Source organism: Bison bison, unplaced genomic scaffold (genome assembly GCF_000754665.1).
Source record: "Bison bison bison isolate TAMUID 2011002044 unplaced genomic scaffold, Bison_UMD1.0 scf7180017864487, whole genome shotgun sequence".
Lineage (NCBI taxonomy): Eukaryota > Metazoa > Chordata > Mammalia > Artiodactyla > Bovidae > Bison > Bison bison.
In genome coordinates, this window is record NW_011495047.1 from 11,057,641 (window position 1) to 11,072,023 (window position 14,383).

Here is a 14,383-nt window from a genome sequence, read left to right on the forward strand (position 1 = left end):
GGGAGGGTGGGGAGCAGGTGGTGGGTTTAGGCAGAGCCCCTCACCTTTCCGGAACTTCTCTGCCTGGTCTCGCCACTGTTTCACTTCATTCTCATTGATGAGCCTGGGGTTGGGGTGAGGGGGTTGAGAGAAGGATCTGTTGACTGTTGGCTCATAGCTTCCCAGAGGGCATGGCACCTTCCAGTCCCCCACATTGGTGCCCTGATCTCCAATCTGTGCAGCTAGGAGGCTAGGGTTCTGACTCTCCAGGTGTCTCTCCAGGTCCCACCCCTGACAAGGTCTCATCACCTGTCTCTCTATGGGCTGAGAAAGTGAAAGCACCTTTAGAGTCCAACCCCTCTGTGATAAAGAAAATGAAGCTAACTCGTCAAGCTAGGACGATGTCCCAGGTTTCCCCTAGTTGTACGATGATTTGTACCCCTTTGTAATAATAGGTCCTTGCATCTGAGAGAGGTCAAAATATCAGTCTTACCATGGTTCAGACTTCCAGTCTGTTACAGCAAGAGAAATCACTCACCCCAGCAACTCAGAGTGAGTGGGCAGAGGGTGTCTAAGTCATACGCCCTATTCATGTCAAACTCTCATTATGTGGGGTTTAAATGAGGGCTGTACCCAGATACATCAACGTATGAGAGGTGAAGTTTCAAGGTGAGAGCCCAATCATCATTCCTTTTGTAAATCTGGAAGCATGGAGGAGACAGATCCATGATTCTTGGCCTCCTCAACCAGACCAAGGATACAAAGAGGGAACAGGGACTTCCTCAGTGGTCCAGTGGTTAAGGAAATGGGAAGAGAGGATGTGAATGCACGTGTGTCCTTCTCCAGAGGACGAAGGACTTCCCTGGTGGTCCGGTGGTTAAGGCTCCATGCTTTCAATGCAGGGGGCCGGGGTTCCATCCCTGGTCAGGGAACTAGACCCCACATGCCACAACTAAGTCCCAGAGCAGCCAGATAAACAAATATAAAATAAAATAAAGAGGGGGTAAGGTATGAAGGAGGAAATAATTTATGAAGAGATTTCTCTAGAGCAAGCTATTGCCATCCTCCCTTGGTGGGGAGGTTTGGGGAGGGTGGGTACAGGGAGGCTCTCCTTCAGTGCTCCCAGAGGAAGTGACTTCCTTGCACCCATCCAGAGAGCCTGACCCACGTGCCCTGCTACTGGGAGGGAGGCATGGTGGACTGAGACAAGGCAGGTCCAGAGGGGGGCTGGCATCCATGGCACTCCAAGAATTTGTTAGTATGAGAGGTTGCATGAGGGTTGCTCATGAGTCAGAGAGCATCATGGAGGAAGTCGGCTGAAGCTGTTGTAAGTCTCATCCAAAAAATGCACCTGGGAGAAAAGTGGACACTTTGACAACATGAGTCTACATGGACTGTTGCTGTTCAGTCCCTCAGTCACGTCCGACTCTTTGTGACCCCATGGACTGCAGCATGCCAGGCTTCCCTGTCCTTCACCATCTCCCAGAGCTTGCTCAAACTCATGTCCATTGAGTCAGTGCACTGTATAGCCACTGAACCAGGGTCTGATAGAAGGGATGGTACCAGGCAGGCTTGGAGGGAAAAAAGAAAAACAGGCTTAGCCAGTGACCAGGGTTTTGTAGCGAGAGGCACCCAGCAAGGAACATCTGAAGACCCCAGGGATATACGTCATCTCTTTATCCATGTGCTAAACCCAGAGAGCAGGAAACCTCTTTACTAAGTTACCTGATCAAGCAGGGCCTTTTCCCATTTTTCCTTCCTGCCCCATGCTCCCTCTGGTGGGGGTTCAGAAAATGGTTAGCTAGATGAAAGGAGGGGATAGAAGGGGCTGGAAGAGAAAGAGAACAGAGAAAGAAGCCAATCATCACGCTCACACACACACACACTCACTCACTCACTCTTCCCACTGCAGCTTCCAGCTCCAACCCAGGAAGGAAAGAGATTTAAGGCTGAATCAAATCTAGAATGCTGATTCACATCTAAGACTAGCCCTTCTACTTGCAGCTTTGAGACTATATTGGTGTCTGAAAGTGAGCCTAGGACTCTTATTGTCCAAGAAGCAGCAAAAAGTTCACTGCACCTGAGGAGTTGTCATCCTCAGCAGAGGAGAAGCTTCCCCACTAAATAGTGTATAGAACAAGCAGAAGATAACAAATCAAGCTGTTTTCACTATTTATAATAGCCAAGACATGGAGCAACCTAAATGTCCATCGAGACAGGAATAGATAAAGAAGATATGGTATATATAGAAAATGGAATATTACTCAGCCAAAAAAAAGAATGAAATGCCATTTATAGTAACATGGACAGACCTAGGGATTATCACACTAAGTGAAGTAAGTCAGGCAGAGAAAGACAAATACCATGTGATATCACTTATATGTGAAATATAAAAAATGATACAAATGAGCTTATAAACAGAAACAGACTCACAGACACAGAAAACAAACGTAAGGTTGAAAAAAGGGAAAGATGAGGGAATAAATTAGGTCTTGGATTAACATATACACACTACCATATACAAAATAGGCAGTCAACAAGGATTTACTGTATAGCACAGAGAACTCCACTCAATATTCTGTAATAACCTATATGGAAACGAATTTGGAAAAGGATAGATACATGTTTACGTATAATGAAATCACTCTGTTGCACCCCTGAAACGAACACAACATTGTAAATCAACTATACTCCAATATAAAATAAAAATTAAATTAAACGGTTTCCTAATAAAGCTGCCTTTGGATTATTAGCTGTGTTCTCCCAGCATACCAGTTAGGATTTTGACTTTAACACCCGGCTGTTTGTGCAAATGAAAACAGTAGCATGAACGGTTCAAAAATCATTTTCTACTTGGCTTCGCAATGCAGCACAATGAATCATTGAGAGCCAATGTATCTCCTTAAGGGCAGCAGACTCAGACTGATACTGAAAGCAAAACTTTAAAATTAAAACTAAGTGTGTTAACATGAGGCCTGGTTATTAACTGATGCAACTGTAAACTCATTTCTTGGTGTTTCTTTACACCCAGGGTGAGTCAAAGATGATAAGCCAGAGACCTTAGGCTCTGACATCCTTTTCCAATAATTCAATTGTCATGCTCTATTTTCAGTGGTCGGCAGACCATCTCTAAAGGGCCAGAGTAACTATTTTAGGTTTCATATGTGAGGTCTCTGCTGCAGCGTCTTGTGCGTGATTTTAACAACTCTTTTAAAATGTAAAACTACTCTTAGCTCACGGACCACACAAAACAAACTGGAGGATGGGGGCTAGCCCACAGCCATAGGTTGCTGACTCTTCCTCCGTGTTACACTGCCATCTCCCTCAATCCACTCCATGCGCGTGGATCATGGGGAGCGGTAAGCACCCTCTATAAACCTCTACTATCCAATATGGTGGTCACCAGCCACATGTCACATGGCTGCTGCTGCTGCTAAGTCACTTCAGTCGTGTCCGACTCTGTGCAGCCCCATAGACGGCAGCCCACCAGGCTCCCCCGTCCCTGGGATTCTCCAGGCAAGAACACTGGAGTGGGTTACCATTTCTTTCTCCAATGCATGAAAGTGAAAAGTGAAAGTGAAGTCGCTCAGTCGTGTCTGACCCTCAGCGACCCCATGGACTTAATGAAAACGAAATAAAACGTAAAACTCAGTTTCTCAGTCACACTAACCATGGGTTAAGCGCCCAGGGGCCACGTTTAGACAGTGTGCATAGAGACCGTTTCTGCTATCTCAGGCAGTTCTATTGGATGCTTTGGCCCAGGGCCCATCTTGAGCCCTGTCTGGGTTTGAGAGAGGGAGCTGAGATTTTGCTGGTGAGACGCCAAGGAGGAGAGAGATGGGGAAGGAAGACGAAGACAGGTAAGGGATGGCCACTGCTCACATGTTGACGATGTTCTTGACATTGAAGTTCTCCAAGGGAGCCTGGTCAGGATCCACGCCCCTCTCGTCCTGGAGGACAATCTGCTGCAGGATGCGGTCCAGGAGTTGCCACTGCTGGAAGTAGCCACCGTTTCGCTTGTCTGCAGGACGACAGACATCCTATCTTGACTGAGCTGCAGAGCCCCCTGGGGCCCTGCCCTAGGGTCACCGCCTGGGGCCAGGCTGGGGAAGAAAGCAATCTCCTCAGCAAGCTCCCCGGATGATGGAGGAGGAAATGTGATTGCTGATAATGAAGGCTCATAAATTGTATCATTTCTTGCTGATCTGCAACTGACCTTTTATGAATGTGTCAACCCTCTAGATATATTTCTCTACTCCCTGAAATGCTTTCTGGCTGCCTTCTTCCCTGTTGGTACCCTGAGCATCCCATGCCTTAGGAATGCAAATTGCTTTTTTTTTTTTAACAATTATCTTAGAAAAGCACATTCAAGAAAGTAAATCTGCTCCAAACATTACATGCTGAATAATGAAGTCTCTAGGGAAACTTTTTTAAAAAAGCAAAGACTCTAGGTTTATTGATGCTATTGTCCTACAGGAATGGAAAATAATTACAGGTGTGTACTGAGATGGGGGTCAGAATGGGCTGGAGAAGCAGTCTTGGAATCCAGGCAGATTTCTCGGTGAAGGTGACCCTGAACTGTGAAGGCAAAGGCATTGAGTGGGTTGTGCCTATTTCTACAGGGCCCTACTGCTGTCTGCCCTAATTTAGTCTGGCTGGAGAAGGACTTTCTTTTCATGGGATCGCCACAGGCTCCTCTTCCTGGGTTCATAATCCAAGTACTGTGTTTCTACTGACCACCAAGGTGGGGGTCAAACAGCAAGATCCTGACCTCAAAGGCAGACCATAATGCCTACAAGGAGGAAGGTCATGTCTGCACAGCTCCATTTTGAGGCAGACTAGGGGGACCCATTCACAATGCCCTTGGAGTACCAAACACTCATGGGAGCAGAAGTCAGAATTCTCAAGTCTTTCACCAAGACCTTCTAGACTGGGTTTTGGAGAACAGGCAGCTTCCTGGTCCAGGCCACTCTGTCCATCTTCCCATCCCTCCACTGGCACATGCATTGCAAAATGATAATGTCTTCCATTTCCTTTCACAGGGTAAAGCCTGTGTTCACAGAAGTAGAACGTGATTCATCTAAAGCCCTGACCCCTGGGGACTTCCCTGGTGGTCCAGTGGCTAAGACTCCATGCTCCCAATGGGGGCGGGCGGGCCCTGGGTTCAATTATTGGTCAGGGAACTTGATCCTGCATGCTGCAACTAAGACCCAGTACAGCCAAATAAATATTTTTGAAAAAAAAAATTCCTCTTAAAAAAATTTAAAAATTAAGTCCTGACTCCAAAGAAACAAAATTCTTTCATATGTAAAGACTGTCTGATTCTCAGGCTCCCCCACTGTAAGGATGTAGATAATAGAACACATGCCTTAAGCCATTTTGAGATTTAGAGATACTATATAAATCTCCCATCACACCCAGCCCTGATGCTACTGCTAAGTCACTTCAGTCATGTCCGACTCTGTGTGACCCCATAGACGGCAGCCCACCAGGCTCCCCCGTCCCTGGGATTCTCCAGGCAAGAACACTGGAGTGGGTTGCCATTTCCTTTTCCAATGCATGAAAGTGAAAAGTGAAAGTGACGTCACTCAGTCGTGTCCGACTCTTAGCGACCCCACGGACTGCAGCCTACCAGGCTCCTCCACCCATGGGATTTTCCAGGCAAGAGTACTGGAGTGGGGTGCCATTGCCTTCTCTGACCCAGCCCTGAGTGGGCAACAATAAATTGTAGTTTTCAGCACTACCTGATTACCAACACCAGCATCATCACCACCACTAAAGAGAGTCCGTCTGGGGTGACCATTTTATTGGTCCATGCCAGTTTCCAAATCTGCTATTTTACGAAGAGCTTAAATACCAAATGGTGCAGCTCCAACTCATTTCAGATCGCACACTGGGGTGGCTACTAGTAACTCTGCATAATTTATTTGGTCACTGCACACACCTGGATCTTAAGAGTTTAGCACCTGCTCCTATAGACACGGTCATTTGGTATTTGTAAAGTGAGGCAGGAACAAGGGCACTAGGGTGGGAGCCAGCCAGGGTTAGATGGAAGAGTTGATAAAATCTTTAAAAACAAAGCAACGAGTTTGCTTTCACGTGATTGCCACAACCTCCACTCCGCAGCTGTACTGCTCCTGCAAGCATGAAACTTCTTTCTGGAACGCCCCGAGAAGGCCCATCACAACGCTGCCACGAGCTGGCAGTCAGGGCTGTTTGATTCAGCAGGGATCAAGTTCTGCGTGTTGGTCCAGGATGTTGGCATTGCTCAGGGCTGATCCTCAGCCCCTGTGCTGGGGACAGTGGGAGTCCTGACTCCAAGGAGGACAGGTAGAGTAGGGGCCTGAGTCCTCCAGTCCGACCTCCTGGGAACTGGGGTACAATTGGGCCAGGAGGGAGACACGGGGAGACACCCCTACCCTGGGAGCTTCTGACACATTTTCTCAAGATGCCCTGGACCAAGGGCTCAGACTGGCCAAGGGCAGGGTGCTACTCACAGGGCATCTGTAGGCAGTGGTGCAGGACGGACAGCAGGCATGGGTAGGCCTCCGTGTGCTTCAGCTTCTTGTGGATCAGCTCAAACATCTGGGAAGCACTCTTGGTGTCAATGTGGACCTGAGGGTGTGGGGCGCACAGTGAATGGGGCGAGGGGAGGGGAAGGAGCGGGGAAGAGAAGAGAGGGGGGACCTGAGGGTGTGGGGGGCACAGTGAATGGGGCGAGGGGAGGGGAAGGAGCAGGGGAAGAGAAGAGAGGGGGAGACGACCCTGTTTCCATCCACTGAGCCCCATCCTACAGGACAGCATTCCTTCCCTGCCTCTGGTCCAGACTTAGAAAAAGAGAAGGGCAGAGAAAAGGAGGAGAGAGATGTGCTAATTATATAAACCAGGGTTCCCCAGCCTTGGCACCACCAGCATCTTGAACTAGATGGTTCTTTATCCGTGGGGGTGAGGGGCTGCCCTGTTCACTGCAGATGACTTAGCAGCATCTTAGCCCTACATCTACCAGATGCAGGGGCATCCTCCTCACACCTGCTGTGACAGCTAAGAACATCTCTAAACATTGTAGATGCCCCCAAGGGAAGTAAACTCGCCCCTGGTTGAGAACTACTGATTCAAACTAAGAGGAGGAAGCAGGGCCTGGCTGACTCCAGGAGCACATGGCCTAGATCCACAGCTTGGGTGCAAACGCCAGAACAACTCTGCAGTTGTGTGACAGCAAGAAGCCGCTGGTCCTCTGGAACATTGGTATCCTTCTCTTTATATCTGGGGCTCTTTTCAGAATCAAAAAGGATGGTGCTTGGCCACTGAAGCACCAGCCTAAAGTAGGTCTCTATTTGGACAGGGATTTTCTAGCACCATATTAAAGCAGCAGGTGTGTGTATTTTCAGGGTTACCAAGGCTCACATGGAAATGATTTTGTTTGCTAAGCAGGATCAGGTTAGCAATGGGGAAAGGTGACTCAGATTACTGGAAGACAGGGATAAAGTCATCCCAGAGGAGGCATTCGAGGGTAGCCGTGTGTAAGAATTGTCTCTCCTTCCTTTGGGGGTTGTAGTCTCCTCCAGGGGAGATGCTCTCCCAGTTTAAGGCGAGGCCCTATAGAGCCACTATAGTGCCAGGGCTCCAGAAGTGAGACCCGGCCATGGTGGCACCACCAGGGAACCAGGCTAACACACAGCACAGGAGTCAGGACCCACTGCAGTTGTCCTGCCTTTGCAGGCTTCTCACCATGTCAAACCTCCTGGCCAGCTCCAAGTCATCCTCATTCCGGACCATCTCGAAGAAGTCCAAATGCCTAAACGGGATGGGGGGATAGAGGAAGTAGACATGACCGCCAGGTCAGCGCTGGGTGAGGGTTACAGCCCCTGTAAGCCTCTGAAATGACTAAATCTGAAGGCTTCATGCAAATGAGGCCAAGGCAAAACGAGAAAGAAGTTAGCTTCCTGTAAGTCAACACTCTCATCCTTTATAGGATCTCATGCCTGTCCCTGGAGAGGCCAACCCAGGGTCCCATGACCTTCAATCAGGCTTTCCCGGGTTGACATTTGCGGCTGGATCATCCCTGACTCTGTGGGGGGAGGTGGACCTGTGAGTTGAAGGACATGTACCAGCATCCCTGACCTCTACCACCAGATGCCTGCAGTGCCCTCCACTTTGAGTTGTGATGACCAAAAATGTCTCCAGGTGCTGCCAAATGTTCCCTGGGTTGGGAGGAGGGGTGAAATCACCCACAGTCAAGGATCACTGTCCTAGGTTGACCTTCCCCAGTGTTCTCAGACCATCCTAGGTCTCCACTCAAAGCCAATCTGTCATTTTCTGCCCCATCCCCTCCTCCACTCCACTGCAAAAGGATCCATCCACCCATCTGCTCTCCCTTAAGACCTAGTGTAATAAAATAGCCTGTGTGAAGGGGGTGGACCAGAGGGGCCCACTGGTGATACACAGGAGCGTCATTGTGCTCTTCAGTCAACAAAGGCCTTGATGGCTTGCACCTTGAGGGGCGGGTCTCTGCTGAGCAGGAGGGCACGGTGGATGTTTGGCGTTCCTGGCTCCCTACAACCAATGCAAGTAGTGCCTCCCCCATCCAGTTTGAAAACCGAAGAACACCCCTACATTTCCAAATTCCCCCCAGGATTGGTACTGCCACGGCAGAGGACCACTGGGTCCACCTGCCTCTAACATCAGAGATGAGACAGGAGGTTGGCGAGGAGGCCAGGAGGGGACACAGGTGATGTGGGACAGGGGGCGGGAGAGCCGTCATCCACCTCTCCCCCAGACCCAGAGCTGCTCCTGAACTGATGCTGGGTGTGGCAGGTGGTCTCCCAGGGAACAGAAGCCTCTCTGAGGTTCTCGGCCATCCCCCACTGAGGTGCTTTCCCCATAGGTTTGCGGTGGGAATGGGTGGCTTGGGCCTTACTTGTCCAGGATGGCATTCTCGTGCTGCCGGAGTTTGTCAATCACGGGCTGTATCCCCAGCATCAGGAACTCGTACCGCAGATGCAGACGGAACTCCAGGTTATCCTGGGGGTCACCAAGGGGGTACTAGGCTCACCGGCTGGTGTCCATTTCTGCAAGAGTCCCCCAGTAGTCCCCTCACGGCCACTCCGGTTCCACCACACCCCCAGCAGCAAATGCATCGGAACTGCTTCAGGTCCCAGAGCAGCAAGGAGGGGGTGGGAGGAGACACCCTTTCACCTGTTAGTCATGCGCTTCAGCTCTCCTGCCTCACTTCCTTTAAGTCCTTCACCAGCTATCTCTAAGATTTTGGCCTCAAAGAGCGGTGCTGAAGAGTGATACAGAGCACACGCTTTGGAACCAGACAGATCTTGGTTCCAATCCCTGCTCTGTCACTTAACAGTTTTTTGACTCTGCAGAAGGCTTAGTTTTCTCATCAGTTAAATGGGCATAACATTACCTACCTAACAAGAATGATATTCATAAAAACTACCTAATGAGATATGGTTAGCAACTAATCAGAACAGATGTCAGGATAAATAGCTGGTACTGACCCAGGTGATGTCAGCATCTTAGGGACAGGTAATTCCCTCAACCTACCTCACCTAAGTCAGGTCATCAGGATGGGATGCGGGGAAAAAAAAAAAAAAAAAAAGATAGTATGCTGGCAGAAAACAGGGGAAAGAAGAGATCATTAAGTTGCCCCTTTTGACCTTCAACAAGCTGACCTTCACCAAGGCATCAGACTGCCTTAGAATTTGGGGAGTTCACCTGCTCTTTAAGTTCATCTTCCATTTTTCTATTTTTAAGGTCTGGGAATCCCATTTCTGACCCCATTCTGAAGGAAAATCAGAAGTCACACATCCTAACAGAAGATGCTAGAAGACTATGACTAGCTAACTCAGAAATCAGTCCAGAAACAGGTCTTTGGAAAGCTTTAGAAAGAAAGGCCAACACTTGTCCTCCTCCTATAAGTTATCCCCCGCCATCCTAAGCCATCATCAGCCAGACAAGCTTGGGTTTTGACCATGGCACACATAAGCCACGACGCCACCCATGCAGGGAGCTCCCCAGGAGCCCCTCTTTCTTGGCGTCCAGTGCAGGGGGCAAGACATGATACAGACAATCTGAAGACACGATGACGGCACTGGCAGCCACACCGACCCTCTGCCACTTCCCCAGGCAGCACTCACGCCCTCTTCCCAGGGCCAGAAAGTCAGAGCACAGCAAGGACACGGAGGAGAGGCCTCACCTCTCCGGCGCCAGCATTGAGGACAGCGTTGATGAAGGACATGATGGCTGTTTTCAGGTTCACTTCATCCCGGTATCGGCCCAGACTCCGGTCCAGCTCGTTCAGGAGGGTCTGGATGGAAAGGCAGGACCGAAAAGAAGGGAGGGATCAGGATCCTACAGGTCCAGCCTCACACCTTTGCTCCCACCGTTCCAACCACCCAGAACGCTGCATTCATTCTCTGTACCCGATCTATCCAACTCATCTCGAACGTTCTCTAAGTCCACCTTTTCCAAGAAGCGTGCTTTGCCTCTCCACATCTCAGCCCCAGTCCTGCCTTATTCCTCTCCCACTCAGCCCTGGGGACTTGCTGTATTTTGCTGGGTGATGCCAAAATGCTGTTTCAGCACTTTACAGCTGTTTACAGCTCATCAGCCCTCCATATCCATGGGTTCAACCGACCCCACATTAAAACATAATATATACATATATATTTTATATTTCAGAAAGATTAAAAAGGCAAAATTTGAATTTGCTGTGAACTGACAACTGTTTACATAGCATTTATATTTTATTTACAGTTATTTACAGAGCATTTATATTATAGTAGGTATTATAAGTAATCCAGAGATGACTTAAAGTATACAGAAGGATGTGCATAGGTTATACGCAAATACTGCACAACTGTAAGAGATTTGAGGATGCACAGATTTTGCTACCTGTGAGGGTCCTGGAGGAGGAACCCCAGAGGATACAGAGAGTAACTATATTCACTCTCAGCTCCTTAATAGCATGGTTTCTACCTTTCATCTCCTTTGTATATTCTGCAAAGGGTCGAGGGTCACTTTCCAAACAGAGTGGGTGCTTTAAAATGTTTGATGACAGAATAAGCATGTAGTCAATTCTGGTGGGCAAACCATAAAGTTTGTGATGACAGGTCACATCTACTGAGACTTACTCTGTACCAAGACACTATACTTCTTGTCTGTCTCTTTACTGGCACAGGCAGGGAGAAATAAAGACACTAGCATGGCCTGAGCTCCTGGGACTGGTCCCAGTGTCCCCAAAGTAGGCACTGGTCCAGGCTTAGGCCCTAACACCTTTTATTTTACCTGGCCACGCCGAGCAGCATGTGGGATCTTAGTTCCCTGACTAAGGACTGAACCAGTGTCCCTGCAGTGGAAATGCAGAGTCTTAACCACTGCACCACCAGGGAAGTTCTGAAGCCTAAAATCTTGATTCGAGCAATGGCATTCAATTCAATAATTCTTGATGGAGCCCCTATCTGAGCCAGGTACTGGGCTCAGAGTTGTAGAGCCACAAAAATGAAGCGGAGCAATGTCCTATCCTCTAGGAACCCACGGTCTAGGTAAGAGTGCATTATCCCAGCCAAACCGCGCTCTCTTAAGGGCCCTCGGGGCTTCTTACACAGGCCCTCTCCCAGGTCCTCACCTGGAAGCGCGTCCGCTCAGCTGCATACACCTGGTAGTGGAGCATGGCCTGCAGCACCTTCTTGTGGCCGCCGGGCACCAGGCACACAGCGCCCAGGATCTCCAGCACGGCCACCTTGGTCTTGCTGTTCTCCGTGCGCAGGCTCTGGGCGATGGTGCTGATGGCCTCGGGCTGCGCCAGCACGTGCGCCCGCCCCTGCGAGTTGTTCATGAGCGCCTTGATGCAGCCAATGAGGGAGGTGTGGATGCGGCTCTCGCAGGTGGCGTGGTCCATGCTCCGGAGGAAGTTCAGCAGACAGGTCAAGCCCTCCAACTCGATGAAGCGGGTCACAAACCTGCCCAGACCAGAGCCGTCAGCCAAACAGGTATCCTGTATTTGCATATTGTTCTGTCTGCATTTTGCAAATAGCTACCCTTTATCTAGGGACCACTGTGTCCCACCTACAGAAGCCATTTGGTTCACTCGTAAGGTTTATCTAAAGCACTAATCCCTCCATGGTTGCTATATGGTCAACTTATTAGGGCTTCCCTGATGGCTCAGATAGTAAAGAATCTACCTGCAATGCAGGAGACCTGCATTCGATTCCTGGGTAGGGAAGATCTGCTGGAGAAGGAAATGGCAACCCACTCCAGTATTCTTGCCTGGAGAATCCCATGGACAGAAGAGCCTGGCAGGCTACAGTCCACAGGGTTGCAAAGAGTCGGACATGACTGAGCAACTAACACTTTCACTTTCAAAGCACTGAAGAGCTTATGCTTTAGAACTGTGGTGCTGGTGAAGACTTTTAAAGAGCCCCTTGGACTGCAAGGAGACCAAACCAGCCAATCCTAAAGGAAATCCATCCTGAATATGCATTAGAAAAAACGATGCTGAATCTCCAATACTTTGGCCACCTGATGTGAAGAGCCAACTCTTTGGAAAAGACTCTGATGCTGGGAAGGATTGAGGGCAGGAGAAGGGGTGACAGAGGATGAGATGGTTGGACATAAGTTTGAGCAAACCCTGGGGGATACTGAAGGACAGGGAAGCCTGGTGTGCTGCAGTCTATGAGGTCACAAAGAGTTGGACATCACTTAACAACTGAACCACAACAAAGCTCTAAAATCCTTACCACCCCACAAGGGACTCACGTCTTGTTTGCATTTTAAATACTGTGCATTTGCACATCACTGACTGTCAGTGACACAACTATGAAGGTATATACGTGAAAGGGATGATTATGATAATTATTAGGATAATTATCATGGCTGTTAAACCTGAAGACTCATCACCAGTGAGGATGGGAATGAAGAGAATTACAAGCAGACAAGGAAGACTTCCAGAGAGGGGAGCCATCAGTCACTGCATCAAGGGATCAAGACTGGGGAAGGCACTCTTTAAGGGATCCCTAAGAAAACATCTGAGTTAGCTTAAATGTTAGCAAAAAACACTAAAAACCATTTCGTGCAGGAGTTCTTAACCTGGAATATGTGTTCCCCTAAGGGGTCTATGGCTAATCAACTTCCATGGGAAACAAAAAATATTCGGAGAAGGCAATGGCACCCCACTCCAGTACTCTTGCCTGGAGAATCCCATGGACAGAGGAGCCTGGTAGGCTGCAGTCCATGGCGTCACTAGGAGTCAGACATGACTGAGCGACTTCACTTTCACTTTTCACTTTCATGCACTGGAAAAGGAAATGGCAACCCACTCCAGTGTTCTTGCCTGGAGAATCCCAGGGACGGGGGAGCCTGGTGGGCTGCCGTCTATGGGGTTGCACAGAGTCGGACACGACTGAAGCGACTTAGCAGCAGCAGCAGCCTTGAATTTAGCATTTCTTTCAATGATGAAGGTAAGCAATAAAATATAGTGGCATTACCAGAATTTCTGACTTTCTCACCCAAAGAAATCACAGCTGTTTTCATCTCAAATTGCAGCTGTTACAGATATCTCAAAATATCATTTCCACTCATCAGCACTTCAAAATTATGGTGGTTGCTAGTTCTTTTTATTTAAGGCATAAAGCAGTACATTTACTGCTATCTCACAAATGTTTAAAATTTGGTGGCTGTATTTCAATTTAATTGGCTCATTTTTAAACCTTACCTACTATCTACTTTATTACTTAGAAACATCGTTCTAATAAGCAGTCAATAGGTTTCACCTGGGTACCAAAGTCATCCATGGCACACATGTGTGCATCCATACACACACACACACACACAAAGGCTTAAAACCCTTGATTTAGTAGAACAATAATTAATGATCTGAGGACATGCCATAAACGAAGCTGAGGGAAGCACTCTATATAATGAATACATTTGATTCCAAGGGCATCTGTGAGTGTTTCTACATGATTATATAAATATACTTAGAAAAACAGAATGCATTAAGTTGTTAAAAACAGGTATCATTTACTTTTTTCTATTATACACTTTTATGTATCCCACAAAATTTCCACCATGACTATGTGTGACATTTGTCATCAGAATTTGATTAAGAGAAAGAAAAACAAATGGAAGTGGGAGATGAGGGGCAACATCCCCTCAACCCTTCTACTTCCTGACTTTCTCAACCTTCCTGTATCCCCTCTCTAAATCAGACCCCATCCCCGCGTGAGCAACAAGCAGGGGTTAGGGAGCCTCTGTTCTCCTTGAGGCTCCGCTTCCAGGCTCCTGGGGCAGAAAGGTCAGCCCAGACCACACACACACACGCACACGCACACGCACACGCACACGCACGCACGCACACACACACACACACACACACACACACACACACACACAC

The 14,383-nt window shown here is 48.5% G+C and overlaps 1 protein-coding gene across 1 annotated transcript in view; it reads right to left on the minus strand.

Moving 5' to 3' along the window:
- The window catches only part of DAAM2 (dishevelled associated activator of morphogenesis 2), a 137,467-nt gene that overhangs the window by 28,260 nt on the left and 94,824 nt on the right, over nucleotides 1-14,383 (minus strand). Inside the window, 7 exon segments of the mRNA XM_010863222.1 lie at nucleotides 45-103; nucleotides 3,862-4,000; nucleotides 6,477-6,594; nucleotides 7,708-7,774; nucleotides 8,897-9,000; nucleotides 10,187-10,297; nucleotides 11,618-11,951. Of these exon segments, the coding sequence (XP_010861524.1) occupies nucleotides 45-103; nucleotides 3,862-4,000; nucleotides 6,477-6,594; nucleotides 7,708-7,774; nucleotides 8,897-9,000; nucleotides 10,187-10,297; nucleotides 11,618-11,951 (932 nt within the window).